At 38.2% G+C, this 16,701-nt stretch overlaps 1 protein-coding gene across 2 annotated transcripts in view; it reads right to left on the bottom strand.

The window, feature by feature from the left end:
- The window catches only part of TTC7B (tetratricopeptide repeat domain 7B), a 116,863-nt gene that overhangs the window by 12,056 nt on the left and 88,106 nt on the right, over positions 1 to 16,701 (bottom strand). For both annotated transcript variants that reach the window (XM_088539729.1, XM_088539728.1), the window contains one exon: positions 12,033 to 12,235. In XM_088539729.1, the coding sequence (XP_088395855.1) occupies positions 12,033 to 12,235 (203 nt within the window). The remainder of the gene's footprint in view (positions 1 to 12,032; positions 12,236 to 16,701) is intronic.

Genomic DNA, 16,701 nt, shown 5'->3' with positions numbered 1-16,701 from the left:
AATCAGTGATCCAGAACCCAGAAAAAAAAATGGAACTGAAAGGTTGGTTTCAGATACATCTGTTAAGAGAATATTAAAAACTGTGTTAATGAAGTTAGATTTCTGGAATAAGAGGGAAGCACCTGAAACCCCTGGGATTTTTCTGTATTAAATGCCACTAACTCAAAAGTTTTTGGAAAAGCAACCCTAAGAACCGTCAAACATGCGTATCTTAATGGGCCTAATAAAGCTGAGCTATCTTGCACAAGCACAGGGGCAGTATTCTTTCTTGGCAGTGCTTTACTTTTAGCAGTGTGAGCAATGTTTGTGTTTTCACACTGCTGCCAAATAGGGGCTTTGTTAATGGTTTGTTTGCTCAATGTATCTGATCAGTAGCTGCAGGGTTGGAAATGAGGCAGAACTTCAAGGTCAAATGCTTTATATGAAGATATATACGCTTCCTTTAACATCTCAAGGCTTTGCAAGCATCTCTTCCCTTCAGTTCTAAGACTGTCCCTGAGAAAGAAGAACTTAAAATGCATCTGAAAAAAAAAAAAAAAATCAAGGGTATTCCTTGACAGCCAACTTCCTTAAAGCACTACAACAGCACCTATTATAAAGCAATGTTTCTCAAATTTGCAGAAAAAAGACAGACATGTAAAGGTAGATATTTATACTATGTGTCAGGTCAGAGATTAGGGAAAACAGGCTGTAAGAGCTTTCTTACTTTCCAGAGACACTGTTAAGTGCATGTTAAAACAATGCAAGTACAAAACTATATTTAATTTCAACATCTGGAAAATAATATTTACACCCATTTGACAAACATAAGGTTTATCAAATTATTAAACTGGCATCCCTCATATACCTCCACTCAACACAGAATGAATGCACACAGCTCTGCTTTGTGGTGTGCTGCCCAAGAGATACCTTGTTCCAGGGACATCACCCTCTTTAGGAAAATGCTGGGCTGAAAAGTCTTGCTCCAAACTAAGCATGATGCATCTAATGGTAATAATTAGAACAAGTAAAAAACTCTAATCCCAAAATGTAATACATAATCCTGGTCCTTGGAATCCAGCATGCATGAGCTGCATGCTACACATGCAGCCATATGTAAGCATATCACATGTGCCCACTAAATATAAATATCTTCCAACTTCCAAGGCCGTAAAGATGACTTAGCTCTAGCCTGTCCAAGCCCAGAAAAAATCGGATGTGGAAGACATGATGATTGTCCAAGCATGGAGCTGAAGAGAACAACTGAGAAAAATCATCAGCCTACTGGAACAAAAGCAAAAAACTTTCCCTCAGATTTCTTTATCCACAACTTCATGTCTAATGGTGGTAGTAGCAGGTAGTAGTATTGCTGTAGTAGATTTTTTTTTTTTTTGAATTTTGAAGATCCCACCAAGCAATAATGCCCGGTAACTTAAGATCAATCAATCTACAGAGCTTACTTGGCTTTATTGCCTATAAAATCACATCACTATAACATGGTGCTAAGTTTGAGTTCTCAAAACCAGATCAAACAGGAATCAAAGTACTGATGCCACAGATGTTTCTGAAACTGTCTGCTATCCACTTGGAAGGTCTCTGTACCAGAACAGCCATTTCCTTCACCAAACAGCTCAGTTGCAATCACTTGGGAATATTGACATTCACGGAACAAAACTAAGACAATGTTGAGAAGACTTTCCAGAAACGAGAATAGTTTGGGAAAGGGAGATACCTTTCCCCTCTTGAAGGTAGCGGGAATATTGATGCTGCTGCCAAAGGAGCCCTACATGATTAACCAGTACATTTGAGATCCTCATGGGGAGGATCATTTTCTTCGAGGATCAAATGGACAGGAAAGAATAAGCACAGAAATTAAAAACGAGGCTCATGAATATGATGCACAGTAATAGAAATCAGGAGCTTGTATCATATTAAATGCTAGGTCAGCATTTGTATCTCAGTTTTCCCACTCTGTGAATAAATAATACACGTTTCAGAGCAAAACATACTTGAAACTTCATGTGTTCCCCACTCAGTCACCTGCAAGGCCTTAGAACAAATGCTGAAGGAAGGAATGGTTGACAGTATGGCAGTAGGGGAAAAAAGTGGAATAAAACACAATATGCATTTACTGCAGATTAGACACTAAGATAGTGTTTGATTAGATAATTTCAGCCAAAGAAAAATGGTGCAGGAATAATTTAACTACATTTCAGTGAAGTATCAGAACAGTGACGCACAGGGAAACAAAATAAACTAGGGATGGCACAGAGAGCAGTAACAACATAAAAATGAGTTAATAAGAAGCAGAGAAGGAAATAACTCTCGTCATTAGGGATGAGGAGGAGGTTTAGCAGACCTCAGGGTTGGGGCTCAGGGCAAAACCCTAGCTTGATTAACGGTCCTAGCACGTATGGATCAAGAATGTGCTGATGAAAAGTGGCTGCAACAAGGTTACAGCCATGGCCTCCTCTGGAGGCCATCCAGAGGTTTTTAGTAAAGATCTCCTTTGGTCGGAAATTAGGGCCACAATTGTTTCATCTAGAAGATCATTCTCCCTTTCCCTAAATCCAATAGCAAATACAACAGTTATTTTTATCCAGAGAAAATATAGCCTCATTTGAGTGATAAAAGTGAGTGAATGCAATACTCACAGTGGCCAAGAAAGAGGCCTCTGCTCTAAGAAATCTAAGAAATCTAAGAAATCGGGAGACGGCAACTTTCTCAAGAAGAGCAGTTGCACGCCATGTTTTTGATAATATTTGTCAGTGCCTGTCAGAAAATACACATAATATAAAGAATAGTGGAAAAATAACCAGAAAGTCTTACAAATGAATACAGATCTCAGACAGACAAAAAAATACACTTCAGATTTCCCCACAGAGTTAAAACTCACTGAAGTAGTTACTATATTCTATTAGCCAGACATCTATGCACTTAAGTTAAAGGCCATTTTTTTTAGTCCTTCTAAAATTAATCAGCTAGCAGAAAACATAGGCTATGTTTAAAGAGCACTGGTTTTAAAGGAATTGTACTATACATTTTATACACAATAAGTTGGTCGAATCCCTCCTTCAAAGTGCAAGATTCAACTCATCTTTAACAACGAGCCACAAGCAGGAAAGGATCTGCTAGCTACAATACAGCCTAGCAGAAGAGCAAAATTTCAGTAAATGGCAAAGAGGTCTTCAAATGAAATTCGAAATAAGATGAACTGGAGAGATAAAGAGACATAAAAAGACTGTTCCAGACTGTAGATACACAGCGAAAACTCTGTGACAGAGTAGGCAACTTATCTTTGCAATGCAGCTGTTTGACATAACTCTGGAAAAAGAAAACATTGTGTTTTTTTGCCTGAGGGACAATCGTTTCTAGAGCTCTAGTTCTGCTTTAAGGTAGGCTACATTCTCCTTCATGAACACAAGATAAAACACAGTTCTTAAGAAGCTGTTAAGGCTTCTGGTCATTCTAACAGAGTAAGGAGCCTCTGGGCCTCTGGAGCAGTCTGCTGTCTTGGGAAATAACATACATTAAACAAGCCAAGCATCTCAGAGAGATGTAAAATAAATGTTGATATAAAGGCAATCTCATGAATCAACTAGAAATGCACCTGAGAGCTGCAAGAGATTTACAGCAAAATACATGCATTGATAACTCCTATGCAACTTTACAATAATACGTAACCAAAAGAGACTTGGCTGAAGAATAAAAACTCAGATAATTGCATCTTATAACAAGGTAGACAACTATTTCACACATGTTTATTATTGATGTTAATAATGCTATGTCATATATTCAAAAAAATAGAGCATAGAATGCTTTGTCTCACTCAGATTGCTGTTCACGGTCTTTTTCAAGGGAGTTGAAGATAGCTGCCCTCAGCTGCCCTATGGCTTATTGTCTGCAAAATAACTGCTTTAAAAATGTTTATTATATGAAATTTAGTTATAAACGATTAGGTGCCAGATGTTGCCTGCAAGCAAAAGCCCTTAGAGATCACATATAGGCAAGAGAGCCACACATGCCAGGTGCCACACAGCTCTGAATGCTGTGTAGGTTCTCAGCTCCAAATAGGAAGTAACATTTCAATAATTTCATTGAGCACAAAAATGCCCATGGAAGCAAAACAATCATAATTAGCCCAGTGCAGAGTCCAGCAGAGTGACCTATTTAAAAAGTGTTTTGCAAAGCAATTCTCGCATGAGAAGGTAATCACACAGGCAAAAATAAAAGTTGTACCTTTCAGATCCATACCAAAAAAAAAAAAAAAAAAAAAAGTACAAGCAAGCAGGCATGAAAAGGGATAAAACATACCGTAAGAATGTCAGGGTATAGCATATACTTAAACTCCTCCTGAGTTCCAATCGTTTCTGCTTTTTTTTTTTTTTTTTTTTTTTTTTTCCTAAAGGAAAACTTTGATATTATGAGCATATTACTGACATAGAAGCTGGCCATATCCTGAATTACTGGTCTAAGAGTGGCAGTATTTTTGCTCTTTTATCCTAGTCTGCCGTTTTGCATTTTCCCTGCAAGTAAAATCCGGCTTCCTACCCCCATGCCCTCCACTTTCTTTTTGGGAGGGCAGTAAACCACAAAAGGCACAGAGAGAAAGGCAAAGATTCTCCTCAGTATCTGAATACCAGCAAATCCCAAGCAGCAGTTCTAGGCCTTTGGACAGTAAAATCCATAAGGAAACGGAAACTTTTTTTAATTAGAAATTCACAGCTTTGAATTATGAACAAGTACATATTGTAAATTCCTAAAGCAAACTAGTTTCAAAAGGAACAATTAAATTTGAGTTTAAACAGAAATTTGTAACAGTAATTCTTGTCAAATGCTGCAGAAAAGGAGATCTGCATAAAAACAACAGAGTAAAGTCCAAGTAGAGCTTTCATCTAATTACTGTATTTGAGTTCAATAGCATTTAAAATAAAAAGAGGTAACAACTGCCAAGCAAACACATTAAAACTAACTGTCCTGATGGTTCACCTTGAAGGACACTTTAAAAGCTAATGACTAGGCAAAGTTGGCTTTATACACATTTATTGCATTAAGCACTGATGCCTTTCTGCTGTAAGGCTCTGATAGGAAATATTTCCAAGGTCTTCAAGGCAGGAAAAAGTACAGCCTGCAAGTGGCACATGGCAGGTGAAGAATTTAAAGCGTATGGAAATTGCCCTTGAGTCACTTTTCTTCAACATACATCTTCCAGGTCACATGCACAACAGAATTGCCATCATTCAATCAAAGTGTTGAATGTGGCTACTTTAAAAATGGAATCTGACAGTGGTCAAATCAACGTATGCATCTTCCTAAGGAGGGGTAAGATTTAGACCACAAACATGTTTTTTTCTGTTTTTTTTTTTCCCTCTTTTTTTCTCTCTCTTTTTTTTTTCTCTCTCTCTCTGAAATAGCAGTGATGTTTCTGAGAGGCAATGCATTAAATACAGTATTTTACTAACAAATCCAAGAAAACAAAATTACCATTATTTTTCAAGCACCCCATGTCTAAGAAGGCAGCTGAGAGATCTGCCATTGGCGTTGAGCTCTGCGGTGATCAGCCACGACACAGACTAAAGCAACCCACATGATACGCTCTGCACAGGCCCAGAACAACAGCTTTTACACTGCAGTGACCTGGCAATGAAATTCTCCTCAACAGAATCAGTGGAAGTTCCCAAATGAGGTTTTTGCTATGAAAAGAAGAATAAATATTAGAGAATATCACCTTGTTATCACCTTTCCCACCCACCTCCTTGTTGGGAGGAAGTTACATTGGGTGCTAACATTCAGTCTTTCTGTTCTTTAACTCTCCCAATCTCTTTTAAAAAGGGGTCTGAAGGACAATTTCCAATGTTTTCTCTGCTTTTCCCCTCTTTCAGTAAGTACTGCACAGTTTTGTTCCCCCCCGCCAGGTTTCCTCTGCTCATAAGCATTTACTACCCATACTACCCGTAAGTACTGCCAGGCTTCTTCCTAGCAAACTGCTTTTGTGGAGGAAAAAAAAATTGAACATTGAAGGACAGACAATTAATTTAAAGATGTCTTAAGAGATCTGACTCAATTGTGTTTAATTATGGAAAACTTTAACAGACACCTAACAGATTAGGGAAGGTAATTCCTTAATATATTTTTTTTCAAAAAACTCAGTTCTATACGAGTAATATAGGGCGAGTAACTTCATCCCGTGTTTTAATTTCCTAGTCCTAGAAGTTAAACTATTGATAGGATTAAGTGGCAAGTGCTCTGATCAATTACTTAATATTCAAAAAATATTGACGTTTAAGATTATAACGATATTGGAAATGCTATTCTGTATAAACGATGAGTTTAACTAAGAGATTTTCAGCCTGAGAGAGAGTACACAGAGGGGTTTCCTGAGCAGTGGGTAAAATATCCAGGCACTACTGAATAATGACCTGGTTCAGGACTTTCCTAGTGTGACCAGTAACAGCTACTTTCCACAACAGCACTCTGACTGCAGGAGATAAAAGATTGTTTATACTTTTCTACTGGGGAGGAAAACAATGACAAAAGCAGGAAGGCAGCAGGAAGGCAGAAATCTGGAGGTGATGATAAAAGGGTAGGGAGAATGGAGAAAGTTGTTCAAAGAAATCCATTCTGGCCCAAATCAGACAGATGACAAGCATACATCAGGTGTACCTAACATTCAATTGAGGTGCAAACCATCATGTTTCAAGCTAATCACTATAAACAAAATTAATTTTACATTTCAATAGGTTTGGTAAAATAGGATTTGAAGTACTGAACACAAAGAAATTAAATACAATGTTGCATTTTTTTTCTTCTGAAAATACATTATACAGCCCTCCAAACCAAGAAAAGGACACTGCATTTGATCAAAAGCACTGCTACTGCCCTGTGTATGAGGTATACTTGATTGATACTGCCATGTTACTGCTTCAGTCTTGACATCTTGCTGCCAGTTGGGCTTAGCCAAATAGTAAGCTGGTAATAAACTCTGACTTGGGGAAAATTGCAGTAATGGCAAATAGTATAAAGGACCTAGAACAAGGCAGAGCAAGATGAAAAAAGCCTTACAGAATACAGTGAGTGAATGTATGAATATAAATATTAACAGTATGGGGAAAAATTTAGATGAACAAGCAACTAAAGAGAATTTTAGTAGCATTTCTCTTTTAAAGAACCAGCTGTTCCTACTCAGTTGGTCAAATAACACATTTTAGAAGAACCTGGAGGAGTGAATATGGAACAAAAAGGACAGCCGCTGAAGCTAGACCCAAATCTTTGGTAATTTAACAGTATAATCCAATCACTTCTATTTGCCAAGAAGTTCAGTTGAACATAGGGAAAAAATTGCTAAGTAAATAGACCTTTATTCATGGATCAGCTCCCCAGCATTTGGTGTCATGTTGCCTTTGGCACATCTCTGCTAGTGCAGATACATAAGAGAACCTCTTTTTCCAAGCCCTGTTGTTTATCATTATCGTTTCTAGTCAGCAGAAATTTTCCACCACTCTTGAGTGCTTCAATTTTCATGGCATCACTAAGCCCTCATGTTTTTTTCCTTCTTTAAAACAAAAGGGATAAATCAGTGCAGAAGTTTGAGGTAGCAGCATAATTAATAATCCATTTGGCTTGAGAGGAAATTAAAACTTCAGAGAAACACAGTGTTCAAACAGCTCTGAATGGTTGGTAACAAGCAACTACATTCACATAATAGATTAGACTTCTGCTAAGGGCACATCTGCAGGGTCACATGAACGCCATGGGGAACCTGCACCTGAGACAAATGCACGAGTGCCTGGGCCGAAACTGCCAAGAACAGGACCACGAGTAAACAGCGGTAGGAAGCACACTGGTTCTCAAGCCACAAGACTAAACCCACTAGTCTTCATGCATCTCTTCAGTATTTGTTTAATGAGGCTCCTTTTGTGCTTTTAATCATTTGGTCTCACAGCAACAATCTTTCAACACACAGACGATGGAGTAACTTCACAAATAGTCTCTCAGCTGAAACATCTATAAGAAAGCTTTCGGATACAGTCTGAAAAGGCAGCTTAAAACCACAGGCTACCCTGCAGTGGAACAAAGTGCAGGAAAAGCTCTTAGACCCAGAGCTGAGCTGGGAGACATCTCCCACCAGCAACTGCCATCGCACACCTTTTGGTACGGGCCTCAGTTGAAAGTAAGCCTCTTCCAATCCTTCTCGGCACAAAAATTAAACCAACCTGTTGAAGTTTGCACTAGAAGGGAACACAGTACTCAGAACCATGAGAGGTTCCTAACCAGCCAAACGGTCCCAAGCTTTCCATTTGTGCTCATGCAACAGCCCATATGATGCAGGCTCACATTTGGCCTGTTGAGAGGTACAGTATGAATGTCCTCAGGATCGAGGAGTTCAACTGCATAGATATGTTCTTTGACCCACATCATCAATACTACTCATGCTTGAGAAACAACTTACATGGTCTGATTTTGTACAGAGAATTCCTGCATACCTTCAGCCCTTTCACAGTCCTGAGTGCTACCTCTCTGTACGTCTGCTCCTACAGACCCGTAGTTTCTCCTCATACTCAAGATGCACCCCAAAAAAAAACTCTGTGTACACCTCTGCCCCATCAATATGCACTAGGCAACAGGCAACACGCCTTGTGGCGGCTTCCAAGCTATGTGCCAAAAACTACATGCTTGGCCAGCTAGCACAGCCCCATGAAAACATGAGGGTTCAGTTTTTCCTGCAGTATCCTCTTTGGTATCATATGAACAGGAAGTGCTTTTCTCTATGCAATGATTCTCAGAAAATACCCAAATACATTCCCCAATCATGTCCCTTCTAGCTAGCTAAAAGTCACTAAAAGTTTAGTCTGGGGACATATAACAACATATAATCAAGACATTGCAGCCCCAAAACCTGTCTCTAAAGTCAGCATAAATAATCGGTGTCAGATGTGTACTAGAAACCGGTGGACTGACTGCCAGCCTTAAAGTAACACAATCAACTCAATTATCTGTGAATGGTTTCTCTAGATGGCTTCAGTTCAGAGCCACTGATTTGACTCTGCTCCTGAAGCACTCCAACCTGCATAAATTTGTGCCCAGTTGAGCTCCCAAAACAAGCTTTGGGACCTGTTTTTCCATGGTGCAGAGCACAAGGTATTTAAGCCTTGAACACTTTAATTGGTTCCAGCCTGAGCCAGCTGAAATCTCCTTGCAAATGGATTCTTTGCCTTGGGGGTGCAATATAGTTGCACACAGCTGAACTCAAATAGAACCAGCTCAGGTTTGGCACAGTCAAGTCTAAGCTACAGCCAACAAGCCCAGCCTCACACAAGTCGAGTCCTGCAGGAGTCACCCTGGAGGGTCTGCTCAGCACCTAGTAGCAACTGCATTATTTGGAAGTTGTGGCAACCACGAACAATGAGTAGCTGACTGTGATGGTAAGCAAGAAACCTCATCCAAATCCAACAGGAAGTACTAGTGAAGTTCTAAAGCAGTTGGCTCCCAGCCTCGTGACACTCAACATCTCTGCAAATGACATGATGGAAGCAGATTGTGGAGAGATATTGATCAAACGGTACAGGGTAAAGGTTCCTTATAGTGGTAGATTTGGAAAGTTTAATAAGAGAGTTCTTCAGTCAATTCTACTTGAGAGTATTTTTGCTATCTGAATATAATCGCCACACATGGACGTAACAATTAAAATCTGAAAGTTGAGATATATAAAACTCTTTGGAGAAGAGTCTGAGCCATCATACTTGTTCCTTTGCCTGATCCAGTGAAAATGCTCATAAGCTTCTTTGACCTGAAAGTATAGCTAACTGACATACAGTAAACCCTCTTAAAATACTGCTTTATTAAATAAAGAGTAGAGAACTATGTGATGGAAAACTGTAATTCTGAAGACGACCTGTTGGCAACAAGTGACCAACACAGAGCGCAGTTAAGCAGCCTACCAAGTCTCACTTTGAATGAAGATCCCAGTGCCTCTTTCAGTCCCGAAAAGGGCACTACTACTGGGAAACACAGACGTGTTGCTGTCGGACCGCACGTGGCTTCATTCAGATCTGTCTTGTTTCTTCCTGTTGGCTCACGTGGCAATCCCAGGCACTCGCAGTTCGGTTCAATCATGCAAGACTGATTCAGCCTTCAGAGTTTACATTTCCTAATTGATGTATTTAGTTTTTTCTAACTTCATTAGACAGCTTGCTCACTATAACTCTTTATTTTACTCCACACAGAATCCCCTCTATTCTTAGAGGCTTATTTCTAATTCACTGATGCTATTTTATTTTTTTTTACCAGCACTTTGGTTTGTTTTATCTTATGAGGTGGTTTTGCCATTTTTACCAATTTAAGATGCTTCCTATTTATTCACTTAAAGGTAAAACCTCTTCAGCATTTCAGAGCTGACCAACGTTATCACCATCTTATCAACTCTCTGAATTCAAACTTCACAAAAAGGTTATCCCAAAATTCTTCACAACTTCACATTTCAGGAAGACTAGCAGTGGACATCACAAATTTTTGCTCATAAGCCAAGAAATATCTTGCATATCTCCCTGAATAGGGAGATATGCTAGATGATGCAACTTTTGGGACCAACCTTAGGTTTTTTTTTTTTCCTCTTTATTTTACACAAAGTTATTATATTCTATACTTGATATTTGCCAAAATAACAAAGTTTGCCAAAAGTCCTTAAATAAACCTAAGCTCTAAAGTAACTGATATGTCTAAATAATAGCATTTTGTACTATTTCGTAAGCATTATTAGAAAGACATATAAAATAATCTGTAAATATGATATTAATCACAGGAAAAAAAGTTTTTTTTTTAAGGTATTTTGTTTGTTTATTTGTATAGCTGGATACTGTGATTACTAATATCACAAGCTAATGCTCCAGCTGCTGTTACAGAGTATCTCCATGGTGCTGTAACTATAACTAACCTACCTCTGAAGCCACATATTTTTACTATAAACAGGAAAATAGAATAGAAGAGTGCTGAGATGCAAAGATATTCACACAAACAGAGTGTGAACACTGTTTTCAGTGAACTGCACAGTTTTAGGTCTACTGCTTGCCCTTCAGAAAAGGAACCTCGGAGCATTTGTCCATAGGCTCAGATATCTTGAGAAGTTGAAAAGGTGAAACACAAAACTTTCCTGTGCTGTCTTCTTAGATGATCTTTTGTCTCATATGTTCCCCTTAGGGATGCACAAGAAATCTTTCTGAATAATTCATAAGCACCTAGGCAGAAACTAGCTTATCCTGCAGTCTATTCTGTTCTGGAAAAAAAAGAGTAAAGAAAAAAGTGATTTTCCTAATACAGTAGGGAGAGGGAGGAAAAAATCAATACAATAATAAAAGTAATGAAAGATCTGACCTACGATGCTCTGCTATATTCAATTTTGTAAGTAAATGGTGAAGGTGCTGCACAGGTGTTAATAAAAAAAACCTTATAAGCATTGATTTTTTCATATTTTATATATATATATATATATATATATATATATATAGTGAAACATCAACTGTTTCTAGCCATATATTTCATGATTCCTGTCCTACTTACCTGCTAATATGTTCTCCAAGAATTCCGACATCATAAACAAAAAAAAAATAAACAACAACAAAAAAGAAAAAGGGACATATACTTGTAACAATTCAAAACGAAAGGCAACATTTGCTGTACCAAAGAGACAACTTCGTACTTTATGCTACATATTGTTTTGAAGAAAAGCTCAATTCACTCTTTTTCATAACATCTAAAATAATCACATATGATGAATGTAATCAGTGCAAAGAATTCATCCTTTAGTATAAGACTAGGCAACAGAGGGGCTGTTCTCTCCTCTAGAGTATCTAACTTCTCTCCTGCCGTATTGTTTCAGATCCAGCTCATAGTTCTGTGATCTCAGAAGACACAGAAAAGATGACTCTTTTTGAAATCATTTTACTACAGATAGCTTAGGAGAAAATCATATAAGCTATGGAGCATCCATGGGAAGTTCTTCAAGATTTCACAATAAAACATAATAGGTGGAGACACATACTTTATATAAAGAGACTTACCAGCCTCTGCATACTTTTCACGTGGGTAGGACTAATAGATAAGGCCTCTTCATACCAGCGTTTGGCTTCATCGATATTTCCACGGAGTTCAGCCACCTGGCCCCTCATATAGAGAACGTTGTGTGACATGGGAAAGAGATTAGCAGCTTCCTGGGTACACGCTGTGGCCTCCGCTGGCTTCCCGATTCCTATGTAGACTTCAGCTGCACAAGGAAGGAGTGAGGACCAGTGAATTTTTTTTAATGCTTCATCATATCATGAATATATGTTACAGTAGATATTATATTTCTACATTGTTTCATTATAAGTGAAGACATTTTGAAGTTTACAAGCAGCTATTATATTATTTACTTGTAATTAATTAGTAAGTAACTTTTCTAAATGGAATAGGAATTTTACCCTCCACAGCGGCTGTTCTAAAGAAAAAAATCTGAAACAGTTTTTTGTTATTGATGTTAAAGGTAATTTGGGATTTTCTTTTTTTTTTCCCTTTTTTTTTTTTGAACCTGTGTGTGTATATGTATATCCCAGTATTATTTAGGGAGTAGGAAAAAAAGAAGTAACACAAAGCCACAAAGCAGAAAAACAGGGGTAAGAAAAAGGAGCTAATTAAGGACTTGCCTGAACCTCGCGAGCCAGCAATTAAGGAAAAAGCAGTAATTGCTATTGCTATTATCTTTACATGTCAGAGAAAAAAACTATATTATGTCATGAACAAAAACTTCCCAGTCAAGTTACCAGAACATATGAGTTTTGACATTCTGATTAGAAAAAGAAAAATGTTCAGTATTTCCAAGCATTTTTTATTTAAGGCATTCTTCACAAACTTTCTAAGAACATTTCACTCGGTGGCTTTATAAAATCTGTACTTAGTGTTTTCATCACTCTTGATGAAAACAACCAGGTAGCCTTACACACAGCTGTCTAAGTCAGACTGATTACAGGAAAAAGTTCATTCACTCATTAAGCGAATAACAGCTAACAGTATTAGTCTTCAATACCTCTTCAAGCACTCTTCAACAGTGCACGTATCAATGCTTTGCTGGTCCATCGCTGAGAGAGGAAAGGAGTGCAATGGAGAGACATCAAACGCAAGAAGAAGGACATTAAACGTTCCCTTTCCTTCAAACTGGTAGAATCCCAGAAAAAGTGAGCCCCTAACTGTGAAACTGCATGCTATTGTATCATGTTGTATGTGGATATCCGCATTATAGAGGAAGATTCAAGTCAGATTTCCATCAAAAGGGCCAAGTGACGCAGCTGTGTCCAAGTCGCGCTTCTCTCACTGCTTAGTGGAGCTCACCCCCTGCCTTCCAGGCACTCCGGTAATGGCCTGAAGTTCTGAGTAGGGTCTTAGTGTCTTCTTCACCAAAATTTGAGAGGTATAGAAATTATTTGGAAATTATTTTTCAAAAAAGGAGATACAACTGTTAGATGCATGAAACATTGCCTCAAAAAGGATATATGGATATTAGCAAAAACCAAATGACATACATGGAAAAGTAGAGGAAAAGGGTCAAAGGTAAGAAAGATTAAGGATTACGATGTACAAAATGAGATTTCCCGATTTCCCAAAAGTGAAGACAAGTACAGTAATATTAATGGGGGTGTGAAGAGCTGTGGGAAGGGGAAGGAAGGATTTCAGACAGTAAATAATGGGAAAAGAAAGCGAAGCTGCTACTGGCATGAGAATGGGGCAGATACTGACACTGGCTCCAAAATCAGTGAAGAGTCTCCCTGTAGTTTTCTGTAAGGAAGGGAGGGAGTGCAGGAAGAAATGCATAAAAACAAAACAAAACAAAACCCCAAACAAACATAAAAACAACAACAAAAGAGCCCCACACCATCCAGGAATGTGGAAAGACAAGGTGCAAACACAACTCCAAGGTCTGGGCAGCCTCCTCCTCACTCCCACCCACACAAAACTGCAGATTCAGCAACCAAGATTCTCGCTTAGTCAGAGATGCTCAGACTATATAAGTGAAGAATAGTAAACCTGGGAGATAGCAAAGGGAAGTATTTTTGAAATCTAAATCTGGAGATTTTAAATAGCCTTTCTAGGATTTACCTTTTACTAAGGGTTTGTAGCTTCTGAAGAACAAGATGTTGCCATAACTTGATACTTGATTTATATATACAGAACAAAACGTGGATTGCTCTAAAGCTGCACTATATGGTCAATGTTACTAGGTGGGAAATGAGATTTTTAGTAAGTATAAAACACACTATGTTATTTTAGTGCTAACATTTTTTTCCCCCTCTTCCTTATTTGCTCCCTAGTATCATCAGCACATAAGCATATTTTTTTTAACATGCAATCATAGCTGCAGATGAAAAGACAAGAAAAATATCCACACAATTCATGACCAACTAAAGAAAAACATCTTTAAAGTATCAGGTAAAATATCACCTACTGAACACCATCCTAAAAAGACCTTGAGATGTATTCATGAGACATATGACTCGTGCTTTTAAACTTGCTTTGAATGCACCGTAGAAGGAAGCAGAAGTGGATGAAGAAGTATACCACAACTTCACAGATCAGACTATGAAAGCAACCAGGCAAAAGCTATTACTAGCAAATAACAAACAGAAATTAATTACCTACTATAAGTCATTTTTAATCTGCTGTCGCTGCAACTCTAAACTGGAAGTTTGAGCATAGTTTGGCTGAGTTAACACCTCAGCTGAAACTCTGCTCCTCAAAGGAAAGTAAGGATGTAATGTAAGCCAACAGGGGAACAACATTGCTTACAAAGCTAGTCTTATTTTACATTATCAGATATTAAATATTGCTGTCCTGCTTATTAACTGTGAAAAAGAAACTTGACAACTAAAGATCTTCCTATAAGTAGAAATGTAAACAAATAGTTCTCTTATTTAAAAGCATATTATAAAGAGAGTTATTAAAAAAAAATCCTCCTTTTCGCTACCAAAACTTATACTACCTTTAACAGACTATAGTGATTTTTGTTCTATAAATTCCAGAGAAGTTTGGATAAGCTATGACAGAACAAATAGAAGGCTGAACTCCTAGCTGCTTTAGCCTGGCTGCTAAAGATAAGAATTTATTCTGGAAAAATTTCTGAAACTGAAGGAGAACTGTTTGTTCTGAGAGAATTTCATCTGATGCCTGCAAGGCCAAGGGCATGCCTTACAACAGAGAGCAGAACTAGATAGGGCTAAACTAGGAATGACTTCAAAGCACGAACAAAAAAGCATGGCAATTTCAAACAAATTAATTGTGGAAGACTAAAAATTCTCACCAGAGTTTTAGGAATTTCTCAGAGGAGAAACATTTTCAAAAGAAATGAAGTACCAAGTCTGATAAGCTCTTCTCAATGTCTCCACCTAGAGAATGCCTCCCAGGTCAAGCTTTTTCAATATTTAGGCTCACATATTTTTGAGAAATAAATGTGCTTTCCAGTAAAGCAGCATTGAGTTCCGTCTTACTGTATTTCTCAAAGCACCACAAGAGACTATCTATGGATAAATGAGATACTGGAGAACATCTGAATTATGAAAGTACGTTTTCTCATATTTTAAATAAGCCTAATTTTTTTACCATTACAGTCTATTCCCAGGAATGAAGGTCTGAAAGCTATGTTCCACTTTTTTTTTTTTTTTAACTGAATGCCATGCTCATTTATAGTTCTGCCACTGATGACAGCTAGAACAGTGCATATGTATAAGACAAAGCATTCATTCATCCGTTCTCACTCACGTTATATACCATAGCACAAGTAAAAATAACCTATTAAATTTAGTGTGTATTAAAACTTATTACATAATTTTGCTTTGTGTCCATACTATGGGGGGAATAATTCTCAGTTTTTACATTTAAAGTTAATTTAATATTCATTTTTTTTCTCTCTCTCTCTCTTCCCAGAAAAGAAAGAAAAGGCAACCCAAGTCTACAGAGAGTCAAACAGTTAAGACATGTCATGAGGTTCAAAAAGGAAGCAATATCCCAATTTACTTTTATTCACTTCACTTTTATTTAAAGAACATGTGTTATAAGTTAGGTGTTATGTAACTTTACTGCTGCTCTCTAGGCAAGTAACCTATATATAGCAATAAAGACCCTTAAAAACAACAACAACAAACTCCTGCCCTGCTTTTTATTGTGCTTCTTGGCACAAGTCTTATTCACAGAACAGTTGAGGTTGGATACGGCTTCTGGAGACAATCTAGCTCAAAGCCCTGCTCAAGCAGGGTCACCTACAACCTGCTGCCCAGGACGGTATCCAAAAGGCTTTTGAATCTCTCCCTCCAAGGGTGGCGACTCCACTACCTCTCTGGGCAACCTGTTCCAGTATTCAGTCACCCTCTGAATACAGAAGCTTTTCCTTAAGTTCAGATGGACCTTCCTGTGTTTCAGTTTGTGTCTGCTGCCTCTCATTCTATCGTTGGGCACTACTGAAAAGCATCTGGCTCCATCGTCATTTACAGCCTCCCTTAGATACTTACAGGCCTTGACAAGATGCCTCCCTTAACACTTCTCCAGGCTGCTCTCAGCCTTTCCTCACACACGATATGCTCCTGTGCCTTAACCCTCTTTGTGGCCCTTTGCTGCACTTGCTCCAGTAGCTTCATGTCTCTCCTGTATTGGGGAACCCAGGACTGGACACAGTAGTTCAGATATGGCCTTGCCAGAGCTCAGTAGAGA

The sequence above is a fragment of the Tinamus guttatus genome, unplaced genomic scaffold, assembly GCF_059628265.1.
Source record: "Tinamus guttatus ecotype Peru unplaced genomic scaffold, ASM5962826v1 Tinamus_guttatus_pri_ptg000048l, whole genome shotgun sequence".
Classification (NCBI taxonomy): domain Eukaryota; kingdom Metazoa; phylum Chordata; class Aves; order Tinamiformes; family Tinamidae; genus Tinamus; species Tinamus guttatus.
Note: the sequence above shows the minus strand (reverse complement) of the source record. Positions and strands in the feature narration are given on the sequence as shown.